The 18,280-nt window shown below is 30.3% G+C and overlaps 1 protein-coding gene across 2 annotated transcripts in view; it reads left to right on the forward strand.

Moving 5' to 3' along the window:
• The window catches only part of LOC118194952 (uncharacterized), a 44,069-nt gene extending 33,550 nt beyond the window's left edge, over positions 1–10,519 (forward strand). The window contains exons 2-4 of one of the 2 annotated variants that reach the window (XM_085807002.1): positions 5,717–5,979; positions 6,809–7,134; positions 9,391–10,519. In XM_085807002.1, the coding sequence (XP_085663128.1) occupies positions 5,717–5,979; positions 6,809–7,134; positions 9,391–9,421 (620 nt within the window). In that variant the 3' untranslated portion in view covers positions 9,422–10,519. Of the gene's footprint in view, positions 1–833; positions 4,640–5,716; positions 5,980–6,808; positions 7,135–9,390 lie in introns of those variants that run through there. The other variant, XM_085807003.1, reaches the window with a different exon arrangement.
• Positions 10,520–18,280: the final 7,761 nt, after the last annotated feature.

Here is an 18,280-nt window from a genome sequence, read left to right on the forward strand (position 1 = left end):
AGCTGGAGAAACTAACAAACGTGCGCTTCCACCAGCGAAATCACACTCTGTCTAACCTATTCACTCCAATAGTTTAAATACTCTCGTTCACCTACTTCATTTACATCCTAGCAAGTAAATGCGAGGGGAAGTAAGAGAATTCAGGAAAGGCTCATAAATTAAAATAATCATTAGTAAAACTAAATAGGACCCTATAAATATAAAATTTACAAACAAAATTTTCCACAAGAAAGGTCACCATATTCCTGTGCTCACTACTTTCCCTAATTTTCTATTCTGAATACAAATTCCGTTTATTCATCTAAAAGGACCTTAGAATCTAAAAGAAATTATAGGAAAATTTAAAATTTCTTACCTAGCTTTTTGTGTGCTTAAAATATAATTTTCTTACTTCAAATTTAATGCTTTTGTGGGAATATATTGGTAAAAAAGGAGGAAATTATGCTTGTGATTCTTAGTTAAAGCAAAATTTTATTTCAAACCCTTTTTTACACTTAATGCATATCTATGAAGACATTTAATAAAGTTTTTGTATACGATCAAAGTAAAATTCTGATATGGCACAAAATGGTGTAAATTCGTTATTAAATTTTAATTTCCTATTCAATCAGCATATTATTACTAAGGCCTATTGTCTTAAAAAGAAAATGATTTATCTAATTGCCACTATTTAAATAAATTTAAATACATATTTAGTCTGAAAGACAGTTTCTAGGTAGATGATGTTTTTAAATTAATATTCACAATTTTAGTGGAATTTTATGTAGTTACTTAAAATGCTATCGATTACTTCTAGTTTGAATTATATGAATATATTTTTTAAATTTTTGCAGCTGGTTTGCTTCAGATGATGTCATTGAATCTTCCAAAACTCCCCTCAACACAAAGTAAAATAACCACGGGGGCACCAATGAGTTCCTTGAGCACAGATGATCTGAATTACTTCTTTTGTGCCTAGAGATACAATAAATTACGTGTCTGGACATGCAGTCGTGGCAAATTCGAAAGCAATGAAAGGACTCAATCCCTGCTTCGCATCTGAATGTAGAAGTGCAATATTTATTACTATTTTGTGTTACGTATTGTGTTCAAAATGAAAATGTGCCAGAAGACAACTGTGTGCTTTCTTGCATTTTGAAAGAACGAATTTAAAAAGCATAATTTGCATAGTTCTGTATTTATTTATAAATAGATATATAGCCATTTTAAGAGGATCTCATAAATTAAGTAAACTAATAACCTTTCAGACATTTAATGCATTTATAGCTGGCATCCAATGTCGTGAGATTTAAGTTCCTAATTAATACATTTGAAAGTTTGCAAAATGAAATTAAATTTTTTTTCGACAGGAAACACTGCAAACGCCTTTCACAATTCTATGAATTTAGATTGCTTGACAAGCTAAAAGATGAGTGATAGCTCTTACTTAAAAATATTTAAGAAAATAAAATGAATTTAAAGTTTCCTTTGACATAAATTATTATGCTTTAGAAATTTCTAAATTTTTTATAATTATAAGTTGACAATGAAGTTTCAGATTGAGATATGTCAGCCAGAAGGTTAATAATGTGGTCATCTCTATACGTTTTTAATATAAAACATTTCCTGATCTCAAAATGCTTGGTTCCTTTAAAAAATTGTAATTGAATATTTACCTGAAAATATATTTAACTGAATATTAATGTAACGAACATTTAATTGAATATTTAAGATGAATATTGTTGTTGATTGAAAAAAAAATCTTATATTGCTATATACTTTTGTAAAATCTGTATTTTATTCAATGATTTCTTGCAATAAGCGTATACCGTGTACAAGATCATAAATCATACATGAAGATTTTTAATTACTATTAAACATTTTCGACATAATTGTCAACTTTAATATTCCTATCTCAACTTATCCGCAATATAATATCTCTAGATTTACTCAGTAGAAGGAAGCATTCTTGCTATATAAATAAGATAACATAGCATTTTCCAGTTGCCTTAAATTTTATAAATTGTTTGCTATTAAACTGATTTAAAGTTACTGTTAAATTGACTGTTTGTTATTAAATGACTGTTAATTTTTCACATATGTTTTCTTAATTGATATCCAACTTAGTCCAAAGTTGCAGAAAAATAATTTAATTTTTAAATTTAGATCACTATCATGTAAAACAAAATTACAAAAACTGCCAATAGTCTCATACGTTTGTTTATAAGCTATTTGTTCTTAATAAAGACCAGGAGCCATTAATGCTTTCTTTGGATGTTAACAATGTAAAAAACTGAAGACCTGAGAACAACTATTGGCTCAAATGAGTAACAGTTGCGAATAGAATAATACGAACATACTTCATTTTCTAATTTCAACAGTTATAAAAACATAGTTTATTTTTTAATTTTGACGATTTTAAGAACATACTATGTTCTGTTTATATTCTAGAAATATTACTATCAACATATATACAAAAAATTCAATGTAAAAGCGATTCTTCATAGAAAAGTAATTTACGTACTTATGAGAATTTTCTACAGCTTGCATTGGAAATAAAATCCCTGTAGTTCAATGCATTGTCTACTTGTTTCATGATGTACTTATTGACATTATTAGACTTTCCCTTCCTTTCCTACTCGCAGCAGTGATATTCATTTTTTACCTCTTCCATGTGCATGCATTGTTTACCGAAAGTAGATCGATTTAATATTCATCGTGAAAAGTAACGTTACCTGGTAAAACTGTAGATATCGAGGATCATAGTCTTCAGATAATATTACGTGCGCGAAAAATTTCTACAACATTTGCTCTACTATATAATGGTATCCGCTGCATGACAATTTGCACCATTTTGCTACATGTAAGAGTAGCAATCAATCTCCTGTTGTAAGAAAATAAACTGCCAGATAGTATCTTAGTGGATCTGAACGTCCAAAGCTGTTTCAAAGAACGGGGCCGATAACTCGTCCTCTTGTTATGCACAACATGTAAACGTTTTCGCAAAACACAGAAGACACTCGGTTGGTTTTTCAGAGCTCCATGTTTGTTAATGATTTCATCGAAGTTTATATGTCTGTGGCCGTGGTAACTTTGGATATGGATATATCTTCTTTGATGAAACCATGGCTCCTCTGTAAAAAATAGCTGGTTTAAAATGCAAATATCATCACAGATGAAACTTTTTTAAAATAGTTGCCAGAGATATGAAACATAATATAATATAACAAATTCTAATACCTTTCCCCCATGAAAGTCTCAACAAACTTCATTCTATATATTTCCGAAGAAATCAATCTCTTCCTCAGCCAAACTGGTTTATCACCCTCTTGCAATTAACGGAACAATAGAAGAATAAGTAGCTGCCCCTCCCTCAAAGTGCTTAAAATATGTTCCTTAAATCTACTGTTCACTTTGGACACTGAAAAAATTGTTTTGAAGTGGAATGTATTGAAAACTTGTTATTTTATATGCTTTAGACATACGAATTAAAGAAAACATTTGTTATGTAACAGATATTTACTGTCATGTAATTTTGGACTATACTCATTAGTAAAGTTTCTCTGTTTTCTTTTTAACCTTAAACTGTTGTTTACGTTATATAAGCTTTAATTTCTCTCATTTCTGAAGATCTTAATAAGCAGCATCATTATTAAATAATGAAAAGACTTCATTCGAAATAGCACAAATTCAGTTTACGTTTAAGTATTTGGAATTCTCATTAGAATTTTGTAGTATAGACTTTTATTAATACTTTTGATAGTTTCAAACAATAAACTTCATATATTAACAAAGCAACGACCTTGTGGTTTGACGTAGATTTATTGAAGAACTCACTCTTTTGTCCTGTCAATCTTCTATCGCCCCCCCCCCCGTCCAGTAAGCTTCATGTATTTCGCATTCAGGAGATATAATTGATTGTTAAAATATTACCCTTTTTAAGTTTTGGTAAAATAACATAACATCTCGATTGCTGAAATATTAAAAAATTCATAACGTCAGCAAATTTATCTTATAATTTTGGGATAATTCGGGTACATTAGTTATCTACAACTCATACTAATATACCTTTCCTATATCAACTTCAATTTGTGAATTTTGAGTTTTGTTCACAGGTCTTCAATTTAATGAGGTGATATAAATTTATATGTTAAGGATGGAAATGCCAAATATTTATGCCATTTCATAATGTCAAGCATATTATGGTTTGCCAAACTGTTTTAAATAAAAGAAATGTTAACCATAGAACTGTAATAAAATAATAATGTCGCAAATATTTATTTTGTGTTTTAATGTTGTTGAATGTAAAGAATCAGTAGCGTTATAAAGAAAAACTATGATAATCAGGTATTATGTACAACTGATTTTGAGAAATGTAGTTATGTGATTTATACGATTTGTTATTCAGTATTATTTATTATGTTTGTTAACTGCAGGACAAAAAGGGGTTCATTTTTCTCTGATTTTAAGGTTATTTGATCCGGGGTCTTTATGTCTTTGAAAAGTGAAATAGTTATTTATTACAAGATTCCGTTTATTTCTTATAGGGCATAAAACTTACCACAAATGTACATTATTTGGAAAAATGAAATTATATTCCCAATATGTGAAGGTTATGTATCATTGTGAAAAGTATATAATAAAATTATTTCATGAAACAGTTCAGCTTATTTTATTGCTTCTAACATGAATTACCTCTAACTGGAAATTAAACACATAAGTGAAAACTTTAAAAATTAAGCAAAAAAGGCAACCTTCTACATCAAACTAAGAATGAATTTTTACCTAATCTCTCTCTATATATGTAAAGAATATAATCTATATATATAAAGAAGAAAGTCTGTGTGTTTGTTCGCTAATAATTCAGTCACTACTATAGCTATCGTCCCCAAACTTTCTACAATTCTTTTATGGATCCTGAAAAAGGTCGATGTTCACTTAAAAAAAAAAAAAAAAAAAAAAAAGCTAAAATTAGAGATATTAATTACAAACTCTATAAAACGCTAATTTTCGCCCTCATTTTTCCGTGTGACAACAGGGCTGATATTATCAATAATGGCAACAATGATAGATCAGCAACAATGGCTGCGTGCCATTGTTGCTGATATAATGAGAGATAATTAGTTAATTTTTTTATCGAAATTTTTAAGTGGGTATTGCTCAAAATATTTTTTATTTTTGCTGACCCAAATGGCAGTTCCATATGCCATATGGGTGTACTATATACCATATGATTCTATGATTACGTAGTCAGTTGTGGTACATGTATTGAATATTTCTTTCTTACTTTGGCATTTTTTATGCATTACAATGACTCATCATATTCTTTATGACGTGTATTATGTTATTATATGAATTTTCCAATGATATCATGAGTAAAATAATACATTACTCTCAATCTACCTTAACTGGCATCGGGTACTTTCACTAGTTTAAAACATTTTGCATTGTATGTATTCACTACATTGATTTTAAAATGTTTGTGGCTTAAAAATGACTCAAAATATGAAAAATCATTTTTCAGCAATAGCATCAGCATCATTTTTAATTATTAAATTATGTTAAATATCTTTTCTTTTCAATTTTATGGAATACTCAATGAACATTTATGAAATTCGAGACTAGTTTGAAAAATACATTTTGTGTTCCCTTGTATTAATAAATTTTCGTTGTTATTTTAATCTACGTGAATTTCAAAATATTATTGGTTTTAATTGAAGAACCTATCCTCAAACAGGGTCAGCAAGACAGCTTGGGTTATTTTACATGCAGAGAATCTTAAACGGAATGCATTTACTGGCTCTTCTAGCAGGCATTTATCTCATGATATTTGTTGTTGAGCCAGTGGCTGTACCTCAACAGTATCTTGCTCAACATTATTATGGACTACCGTGGAGTGCACAAAGGAGGACTAACTTTCAGAAAGAACAAATGATGCATTTACCATTCATCAAGAACAATATTTATCAAGACTTTAGCAAAGGTCAACCACAAATCGATGTAAGTACATTCTAATATCAAGGTTAGCAGTACTGGTCGTATTGCGAATTCCAAATCATATGATTAAAAAATGATAGAATCGTAAAGTTACAGAGAAAAAACAGAAAAACTGAAAACAGGAGTAAAATTAAATTTTTCTTTTAATTTAAAAAATAACTTTATTTAGGAACTAGTTTTTTAATTAAAATATTTTATTAATGAACGTTATACGTTTGAATTTTTAAGTCTTGCAGCAAAACAAAGAGCAGCTAAAATCGTAAATGTTATTTTCAAATGAATATTTAATTTTATTTTAAAATAAATTTAAGTGCTTTCATGACCAATCAATTCAATTTTAATGTCTTTTAAAATTTTAAAAGTATGTTATTAAATAAGCAGCTATGTTTTATCCAGTTAAACTGAACTGGAGTTTTAGATTCTGAATGGGTGTTAAGTATAAAAAAGCATGCAATAACGTAGCAGAAACTATCTCTACAACTGTAGTAGGACGTTTTTACACCAGGCATTTATTTCATTTTGAAAATCATAAAAAATATCTTCATTTCGCATACATAACGAATTTTAAAAATTTAAATTAAGGATTTTTTCAGCAACACCATTTTCTTTAGAGTTCAGTATCAAGATTTTTAAAATAAAGTGCTTTATAAACGCAAAATAATCAGAATTTGATTTTTGCTTTACTACATTTAGACTGTTTTCATAAATGAGCGAAAATCTACTGAAACTCAATGAAATTATTTACAAAAATTTTTATATTCCTGAAGATTTTTGTTTAATACTCTTTAAATTTTAATGCTCGCATGTTTTAAACGAATATACTTTTGCGCAGATACATCCAGCAAGAAATTTTGGCTCCTCTAATCTCACTCACAAAGTACAGATCCATTCATCCTCTGTAGCTCACAGACTAGATTCCAGCAGCCAAAATCCAAGGAGGAAATTATACTCACCTACACATATATCTCAAAGAAAACGTATCAAGAAAGTAATTCCCCTTCGGCACAGTTTGAATTCAACTGTCACATCAAACATAACTCAATCGAGCAAAGGTAACGGCAAAGTTCTTTGGAGACCCCTCAGATTGAACTTACAAAATAGTACAGAGACAAGAAGAAGCGAGAAGACTAAGATTTTTAACTCAGCTGGGAGCGCAACGTAAGTTAAATTTACATTATAAAGACGTTAAACTTCGTAAACTGACTAACCAAATTAATAATATCAGTATATATCGCTAACACGCATAATCAATAACACAAAATAACGTTAACTTAAACAGTTTAAGATGATTCGTCTTTTAAATTTTGAACTCGGAATGCAAACTTGGAAAAAGGGCAAAAGGAAAAGTAAAGGATGATATATTCAAAATGTTTCTGATCTTAAAATTTAAACATGTAATTATCCAAACAAAGCTCAACGCGCTCACAATTTAAACTTGCCATTACCTGAACAAGGGTAGAATGATGAATACACAAAAGCGTACCGAGATATAGTAATAGAAAGGATATTATTCGTTGATGTCTGCCAGAGCGGGTTAGCTTATTTAAATATAGCAAAGCACACAGAGCCTATCTGCTTAGGGAGATAATGGAAAGCTCCTTCACGAAGAGTTATCTAGGGAAACTGGCTCGCATTCAGGTTACACAGGGGAAAACCTGCCATTCCATTTGCCTGGACTCGAAGCCCGGTCAAACTACAAATATCCAGTGATCTTAACCACGCGGCTACTGGTCAGGCTCTGCCCGGGACAAAATTACCAGCCTTCATGGCTTTAGCCAATTAGCCACTAACGGCTCACTTTTAACGTAAAATATAACTTATTGTGAGAAAATATGGTGTAGAAACCAGAAACAGCAACAACAGCTGTTTAAAAATATCATTGAAAACGAAACCTTGAAAAATAACTAAAATTTAAAAATGCAAATCCTATTCATACAGTTTAAGCATTTTACTGGATATTTCAAAAAGTTTGTTTCAAAATGTTTGCGTGGCTAAACATCCCGTGAATTATTGATTCATTGCTCTAGTTAGCTGAATCATGTTTTCAAATGGCGGCAATTTTAGCAATATATCACTTTTTAGTAAATATATGTACGAAAGTTATATTTTGACAGTAGGCCCCCTTATTATAACCTCATGAAATTTTATTTATACTATAAGGTATTTTCTCCCTCCTTTTCGCATACCTTTGTGGTGTAACTGGAAGCATACTCGACGCATATTCGAGAGGTCCAGGGTTGGAGTCTCAGCGAGGGCATTGGACATTTTTCACGTCGCCAGCATAAAAAAAAAAAAACCATGACTCTGCAATACATATAATGTTTAATGCTGGTACGCATATAACGTCTTCTAATACGAGTTTCTGAAATATACTTATTGCATCAGATACTTCTTCAATTAGAGATATGACATTCAAGCTCCCATTTATAAAAATTGGAAACTTTAAATTTTGTATCGCGCAAGCATATAAAAGTTATATGCAAGCATATAACTTTTATATGCTTCCTATATTACTGACACTTTTTGCATCGGTAGAAGGCTAATAATAATATTATGAGGGATGGATTAGGGCAATTTTGCATATTATGAGCACAGTTTTTTTTTTCCTAAAAGATTCTTCGTATAGGAACATATAACTTCCTCTTTATATTTTACTTGTATAAAAACTTAAATTTTCTAGATATTACTACAATTTGTCACGTGATTAAAATTACCATACTTATTCTGTATATTTCTTGAACCGTAACCACTTATCTATGATCAATCATACAAGAACGTAGTATTCAGTTTTGTAATGTCTTTGAAATTTTTTTGTATTACAACATTTAGAAAATTTAATTTGTTATAAAGCTTGTTGCTGTTGTGACTTATCTCACTTGTTTGACAGTAACATCGAAACAAATTCATCGTGGCAATGAGTGAGGGATTGCGCCTGTCGTTGGTAAGATATTGGAGCATCATTACAAGTTAAAACAGGTTATTGCTGAAAAAATGGTCAAGCAGGAAAGGGCTCATTTTAGTTCAATCTTTGACTAGCTAGATATGCATTGACCAAATTTTTAGTAGTTTACATTTTGTGGATTATAAAATCCATTGCATTATATAAACGTTTGAATTATCTGAAGCAGAACTTCATTTGTTTCACATAAGTAAAGTTGAATCAAGTAGTCATTAAATTCTGTAATCAGTCTTAACAAAAAATTTAGGAGCTATCACAAAATATTTCAGAATACATTTCTTGAAGCTATATTCCTCCTTGGCAAAATATTATGTACTTAAATCTTCTAAAAAAAAAAAAAATGTAACTTTGAGTGGAATGAATTTTAACAAGTTGTGGGAAGTCTGTCTCTTTTTTTTTTTTTTTATGTCGATTTAGTCTAATGTTGTATTTAATGGTACCTTTATATTTCACAGGACTGTGCAATTATCGAAAATTCTTCATTAAAGCAGAGAAATCGCACCAGATGACTGCACTGTAGCTGAAAGGAAACAGATGTAAAGAGAGTTCTTCAAGGCTTGGAGCTGCGGATGCTCCAAAGTACAAAACATTTGCCATACCCACAAGTACAGTCAAACTTCTCAACTGTAATACTTAAATTGCATATGCGACGAATTTCAGTTATAATACAGAAAATGAATGAATGTACATGTATGCAATAACTAAAAATCGCAATCGCATTGAGTTACACACACACATACACACACACACGCAAAAGAAGTCGCGATGAAGAGAATAAGTTTTAAAATTTAAATCATTTTAAACATTTAAAAACATATTTGGAAATCAAATATTTCTGTAATTCAGTATCAAATACATATCATATATTAAAAATAAGATCTTAAATTTACATTTACGTGAAAAATAATGAAATGCCTGTAGCCGGAAAATTCTCTTACAGGTCTTTTAATTTAAAAATCGAACTTTTCCGAAGGGATTAGTCCCTCAAAATTTCAATTTATACTGCATGATCGTTCAAGTAAATTCAGACACTGCCTTTATACATTACAAGCATGCATCCTTTATATTTTTTAAATGTTTGTAGACACTACCAGACTTTTTAACAAGTATGGTAAAACCTAAAGATTCAACAGTAGCTATTTGAATCACATATCAACAATTCATGTAAATCTAAGGTAGAAAGAGTTGGTATATTTATTTGAATGTATCCATACGAAGCTAATACGAATTTATAAACATTCTTAAAGCTTGTTACCCATCTAGTACCTAAACCACTGCTTGTAACATGTTAACCCCGCTAGTCAATTTCATGCATCTAAGAAGGGAGTCTCTGATACGTTAAGAATTTTTATTAACAGATCTATGTTGGCATTAATACTGAATCTCACATGGTGACTGTGATACTTTCACTAATTTCAAACGTTAACTGTGATTTTTATGTAGTGATTAAGATATATTTACATACCTTAGTTTAGTCTTGTTGTATGTAACATATTTTTATTTATTTTTACATAATAAATTTGTTTATAAAATGAAAATTTATGTAATTGTATTTTTACATATAATAAAAAATGTTTCAATTTATCAAAATGTCTACGTGCATAACTGTTATCTGCAGTTAGTTAATAACATTCATCCTCAATATAACAAAATTCAAGGAATAATTTGGGAAGGAATAATATGGGCAGTGTAGAATTGAGTTTGTGCTCCGCTGTATGTTTTTCGGATTTACTACGAAAACAACAAGTTCATGCTTAAGTTTTGTACACTAGTTGTAATCTGCATTCTGGTGAAGATTGACTGGAAACGAGAAACAAAAAAAGAATTAAAATAAACAATAATTGTTTAGTTAAATATGTGATATTTGCTTCGTTAAAGGTTTCTCATTTCGATAAAGAAGTACGTTTCCCTTGCGAACGAATTCACTGTCAGATTCCATCTGGCATTTGATCTTTATCTTTAAATTTTAAATATAGTGCCTGAGAATCCGAATATACGATCAATAAAATGTTCCAGTCGTCAAAATGCTCAGACGTTCGTAAGCATTAATGCATAGTTTTCATTAAACTTAAGCATAGATTCTGAGCCCATTAAACGCGACCAGCCTTACAGCAAGCAGTAGCTCTGAAATAAAACTGTAGCATGGTTTGAAGCAGATTGACGTAAATTTCTTAAATTAATTTCACGCATAATAATTTCAAAATACTTAGGAACTACGCATCATGTGCTAATCAGCAAGTGACAAATAATTCCACTTCTGCCAAGTAATTATTAGTCGTGATGCTATTTTTGAAATAAATACTGGCTATGAGGATAGCAGAAATACCTACAGCGCGCCTTTGTGATATACATTCAATCTCACACAGAGTCACTATGAATGTATGCATTTATAACTCGCTCAACAAAAATCATGCATATGATGGTACAGTTCATATCTAATGAGTTAATTAAATAGCTCTAGGCTTGGTGTGATTTCTGCGTATTAGCTCTCATTTTAGTTGCACACGTTAAACTAAACTATAGGGCTTTAAGCAAAAATTATAAGTGAGTTGGCATTTCATTTTAAAGCAAACATTACATGTTTTCACGCTGTCTAGCTCAACTCGTTTTTATTCTTTCTAGTTTTTTTTTTATTCTTTCTAGTCTAAACTAAGAGAAACTTTCTAGTTTTCAAACCGTTGCTTGATACTTCATTACAAAAGTTTGCTATATTATTATAAAAATTATAAGGATAGTGATTTGCATATGTATAGTGATTTGCATAAAATGTATCTGAAAATTATTTGAAAAATTTTATATGATTCAGCTTAATGTTTGATGAATTATATTCATTCTTGGCTGGACATTTTGTTCGCTTTTTGCTGCCGTAAAAGTATTTCCGAAAGAACATATAAAGCAGCACTTCCAGACCCAACTTACTGCATCATTCCGAAAGAACATACAAAGCAACAATTCCAGACCAAACTTATTGCATCAATATAAAAATGCTCTTCATATGAACAAAATGCCACCTAAGAGATTTAGAAACATTTCAACTGACTGACGGAATTCCTGCAATTCTAGGTAAAAATGAAAGTTTCATGTATCTTATAAATTATGGTCTTATAAATACCTCGTCATTGTATAAATGCTTCATCGACGGCTTATAATAGTTAATAAACTTTTCCTTTTTCCAGATTAGTCCCTTTAAACTCAGTTTCGAACCAGAAAATTATTTAGGAGTCAAAACAAGCTGAAACCCGTTTAGCGTGTAGTGAAAAGTTTACAGTTTATGCATCGGAAGAACATCGTGCTCTGAATACAACTCAAAAGTAATAACAAATATTTATTCATACATATCACTGAACAACATATGGAATAAAATATATCACTGAAAAAGCTGATAACCATTATGAATTTATTTGAAAACTTTCAATTCAAAAACTGCTTTAAAATTATCAGAATGACAAATATCCTGGATGACTATAAGGTAAATAATAAAATAGAAATAATAGTTAATCTTCATATTAAGTAACTGATTTGTATTTATTTTCATTTTATGCTTAAAAAACTTCAAATAAAATGTTTAAATTTTTTCGACTTGATTTCAGAATAACAGAAGTGTTAATAATAATTCTTTAAGAAAACCAATATATCTTATTAACAAATCTGCGACAGTGAATTATAAATCTAGACTCTAATGTCGTCATTGTTAGATAAATCTAACATAATTTTCGATTCGGTGCCCATTTAAAAAATTTTCACACAGAAAAACTTATTTCTTTATATTCTGTCTTTCATTAGCAGTAGATGGTGTCTTCTTTCGGTAACGAAAGGTGAGTGTATTCGAAGCCAGGTGTTTAGCATCTTTCAAAATTCCTTGCACCAAAAATTCATATAAAGAATAAAAATCCATGTAACAAATACTGGAAAAAATATTGCAATTTTCGAGACAAACAAATCAAATTGCAAAGCCACAAAAAAAAAAAAAAAAAAAAAAAAAAAAAACAGATTTTAATTTTTCACACAGCAGAACATAATACTACTGATATGAATAAAAATTACTAAAATGTATCTGAAAATTATTTGAAAAATTTTATATGATTCAGCTTAATGTTTGATGAATTATATTCATTCTTGGCTGGACATTTTATTCGCTTTTTGCTGCCGTAAAAGTATTTCCGAAAGAACATATAAAGCAGCACTTCCAGACCTAACTTACTGCATCAATATAAAAATGCTCTTCATATGAACAAAATGCCACCTAAGAGATTTAGAAACATTTCAACTGACTGACGGAATTCCTGCAATGCTAGGTAAAAATGAAAGTTTCATGTATCTTATAAATTATGGTCTTATAAATACCTCTTCATTGTATAAATCACCACGAACAACTCGTACCTAAATGTTAAAAAAAAATAATAAATAAATAAATAAATAGTGATTAAGATTCTGCGCATAGTAAATTACTAGTTGCGAAACAGGATGCAAAATAGATGAAATAATGGAGTGTAAAATAAACGTTAAAACGATAGCACTTTAATAGTGAAGAAAATACGTCTACATGGCGATTATATTTATTTATTTATTTATTTATTGTTACACATTTCACTCAAAGAACACAGTAGCAATAATTTTAAAGAATGAAACGCAACATGCTCTTTACCATGACAACCATAAATGAATAATGAAGAGTTAGCGCCATCTATTGTCGTCAAGACACTTGAAATTCGCTTGGAAAAAACCAAAAACTAAAACATAATCCCCGGCCTTTTGAAGCCTTCGAAAGGTTCAAAAAAGACAAAACAGTTGAACTACACAGAATGAACACTAATAAAAATTAATTAAAAAATTCATAAAATTACAGTTCGGTGATAAGAGGAAAGTCATTTGTTCACAGTTCATATTTAGTCATTAGTAGAAATAGGACACAAGTTAGTCACTGCTCTTTTAAAATCACCAGCGGCTGTACAGACCGTAACCACTCGAACTCTTTTGCGCTGTCTGGATGAATTAGGATAATTCTTCCAGTTTTTCCATTGGTTTGGAGGCAATTGTTCGTTTTTGATCAGAACTAAGTCACCACATTTGGAGACGCCTTAAACCACTTAGCACCATGATGTTCAAGAGCTGACAAATACCCAAATACTCTGAACACCATCGTTTTAAAAAATGTTGCACAGTTTGTTGAATTAGAGACCAACGTTTAAGTCTGAAAGATTTAACATCCCTCACGTCAGATTCAGGAATAGTAAACAAAGGGGCCTCAAACAGAAAATGACCTGCAGTCAATGCACTATGCTTGTTTGGATCACTTGACATCGCACATACAGGATGGGAGTTCATACACTGTAAGCACTGTTAAAAATTCTTCGTAAGTTAGAAGTGTGGGTCCGAAGACTCGTTTAAGATGAAATTTCATTGACTTCACATTAGGTTACTACAAGCCACCGATGTGAGGGGATGTCGGAGGATTAAATAACCAAGTTATACCTTGTTGGGGAAATATAAATACGTATCTCATGACTTTTCTCGATACAAGCTGCACTTTTATATACATCTCTTTCAGTTTCTTAGTAGAGAATTTGAAGTTAGTCGCACAGTCCCTTGAAATTTGGATCATTTGCAGCTGAAATAAGTTCCGTATGTTTTCTTTTCTGTGTAGCATGCTGCTGTAGGTCAATAACTTCGATCTGGATTTCAGTTGGGTAACAACGTTTTGCAGAGAAATTGAATTATTATATTTATTGTAATGTGTTTATGTGTGTATCTATGGAAGGAGTTGATGCAGGCGATATTACTATTTTTTCCAATCTTTAACTGAATAAATTTTCGCGTGCTAATGTTAAAACTCCGCGTTTGGCCATCCCTGGTATAATAGTTTAGATTTTGTAAAATTAAAACCGATTTCTTAAAATTTAAAGATGCCAAAATATGAATCTTTGTCATTTAAAACATTTTTATAGCTGGAAGTATATGTCTATGACCAAAAGTATATGTTTATGGTTGCAAAAATACAAGCCGAAAAAAACCTTTTGTAGATATAGTGTATAGTTCCGATAGTATCCAACAGATGTCAGCACTAATTGAAATATTATAGTTTTTAGGAATTGGCGAACAATATATAGAAGGAATAGGAAAATTAAATTCATTAGCACTTACATTTAATATAAATTAAAGAGCTTTTTTAATAAGATTTGATTTATACAAAATATTAAAATGAATTAAAATTTATATAGAGAAATTTCTCTGAAAAAGGAATTAAAATTTATGTACAGAGGTCCCTCTCAAGAAATATTTATGAAATAATGTCGAAATAGCTTACCATATTATTTAAAAAATTATCTTGTAGATGGCAGCACTAAAGAAAACAAGATTTGGCCAATATTTTCGCCGATATTACATCTTTTGGGAAGGAGAGAATCATTCTCAGAATATATTTTTGAGAGCGAGCATAACTGGCGCCCGGGGCAAAATACTTTTTGGCGCCCTCCCCGAAAAGAGACAGTAATATAACGTATAGAATATATTCGTCATAAGAAAAAATGCAATTAATAAAATCCTGAATCTGCCATAAAATAGCCTAAAATATATTAAAATCAGTCACTACCTAACTACACTAACATTGGATTCGGAAATATATCTGTGTCGGCGGAAAAATCAGACATTCGATTATATAGAATTAATTTAAAAGGTATTTATTTATTAATTTTACATATTTATATAATTGTTTTTAAAAAAGTACAATTTTTAAACAATTAAAAGCTTAATATATATAACTAGTAGATATATTTATTAATAATAATATAATATAATACATTAACATAATTAATTACTACGTATGCATTTTTCTTGCCTTGGATAAAGTAAATCTATCAATTACTTCATCAAAGTCTTATTTCAAATTTTCCTTTTTCCACATTTAAAAATAATTGATTACTTAGGGGATCTTGTCCCATCGTTGACTGTAAATACGTCAAAGTTTATTTTAATTTGCTGAACGAACGTTCATACCTAGCATTTGATAATGAATTGAAGTGCGATTTATAGGTTTGGAAAAACATTTTCTCCATACGTTATTATAAAGGTACGATCTGTAATGGACTTTTAAAGTCAGTTTCTTTTCTACTACGGAATAACATCTTACAGTCCCATACACTGCTCAAAACAATTAGGGGATATTATGAGTTTGGTATGAAATAACCATATAATTGACAACCTTTTTTTAACAAAAGGAAATACAAGAGATTATAAAGGAAAATTATAACGTTTACACAGTTGGGAATATGCAAATTTAGTCTGTGACTCTGCGTTTTAGATAAGGAATAAGGAGCGACCTGCAGCATTCCTTTTGTAGTAGGAGATTAAAAACAATTGACACGCGTTGAAGGCTTTGTAGCAGTGAATATAAGATGTCTCAGCAAGATGCCTTAGTTGAATCGGTAGCGAGGAAGGCCATCATTGTAGCGGAAGCGTTCGAAGTTTCCCACAATGTTATTTCCAGACTATGAAATCTGTTTTTGGAAACTGGATATGTTTGAAAAATTCGGGACAAGGTCGTGTTATTGTTTTAAAATATAAAGCGGGAGCTATACGTGCATTTCGTTTCAAGAAAATAAAAATATATCTCTATTTTAGAGAAATTAAAATTGGTGAGAAAGAACGTTTGCATGAAGAGATATTTGGTTGATGTACTGCAAAGATTTTATTACACATTTTAAATAATAAATCAATAATGAAAAATAAATAATTAATTATATTACAAGAATGATTAATTTTAAATATATTTCCCAGAAATCGATAAAAATAAAAATTCAAATTTTCCGCAAAATCTTGTTTGGAGACCATTTGGCGCCCCTCTGCGACCGACGCCGAGGGCATCATACACCCCCTTGTCCCCTCTTCGCTACGTCCCTGAAAATGCAAAAGAATTTATTCTTTTTCTTTCGAAAGAATTTATATGCATGTGAGTACTTTTAGGAGAGGAAAAAATGTTGTTTGGAAAGATTTCATAAGATATATGTCATGCAGTCTTGTTTTACAAGTTATCTGAACACTTTATTTTTTTTTGAAGCCACGTCATTAATTAATGACGCAGAAAAAACAAGCCACATAATAAAAACTAGAGTACTCTGTTTAAAATACCTTAAATCAGGTAAGAATTGATATACCTGTATAACCAATATTCAGCTAAGATATTTCCTGAAAGCTTACTTCTGAAATTTAATTCATATGCATGTATACGTACACACACAACATATAGATACTTACGAAAAATCCCGTCGACCGCAAGAGACGGCGCTAATCGCGCCAAAACAAAAACTAATGTTTTACTTGTTAATAAATTCAAGAAAAAACGTTCTATTCTTATTTTTGTTTCAAATTTATTATATTATCATTTATTTAGATTTAATTTTTCATTAAAAATTTCCGCTATTTTTTATTAAGGAGATATACTGTAAAAGTAATTATTTTCGCTATGTTTTCCCTCGAACCACGTTCCCTTTCGAATTGACACTCGGGCTTCCAACAAGCCTTAACGTTGCAATGCCATTGCTTCTCAGTTTCTAAATAAAGCGCCATTAACACATTTTTTGTGAGGCTTGCAAGATCCCATAACTTTGAAAATATTCAACAGCATGCTCAAAACGCGTGATAGAGGAAAAAAAGTAGTCAATAATAATAACTAACACGTGTAATCAAGGTTACACCAAAACCAGCGTATATGAAGAGAACTTTTCCATTTTTGGCGAAAAATCCCGCATCTTTTCTTTAATATACAAAAATTGTCCATGGGATTTTCAAACAAAATCCCATTGACCTAGTACCGAAATAAGTATATATATATATATATCCTCTCCAAAAATATTTCGAAACTCAAGGGTTATTGACGGATGGCCTTAACGCAATAAAATTAAAATATCGAAACAAAAGCATTCAAATTCAGATTAGTCCCAAAACAGAGTCTCAAAGTTAATAACCCCTTATAACTTATTTAAGACTCAATTATTTCTATATATTTATATTTTAAATTAGTAAGTTAAGATATTTAGCAAGAGTTTAGTTTTACAAAATACAGAGTTGAATTTTTCTGGATTAATAGCACAGCCCGTGTTAACTTAAGGGGAGGGGATGACTAAAGATTACAGAGAGTTAAAACGGCAAATTTAATTTTTGCGAGCTCTTAATTTTTTAGAATTTAAACGGGAAAATTAAGACTTTCATAACTCTGACGGCATATTTCATTTTAATTTCTTGATTTTCTCAAGCTCAAATAAATGAAAATCTCAAAAATGTAAATTTAAAATTTGTCCTCTCCAGAAAAGCATTACTCCAATTCAAAAGAAAGCTCAGTTAGCCGGAAAA

The sequence above is a fragment of the Stegodyphus dumicola genome, chromosome X1 (assembly GCF_044657685.1).
Source record: "Stegodyphus dumicola isolate Sdum_Otavi_A_Nest chromosome X1, ASM4465768v1".
Classification (NCBI taxonomy): domain Eukaryota; kingdom Metazoa; phylum Arthropoda; class Arachnida; order Araneae; family Eresidae; genus Stegodyphus; species Stegodyphus dumicola.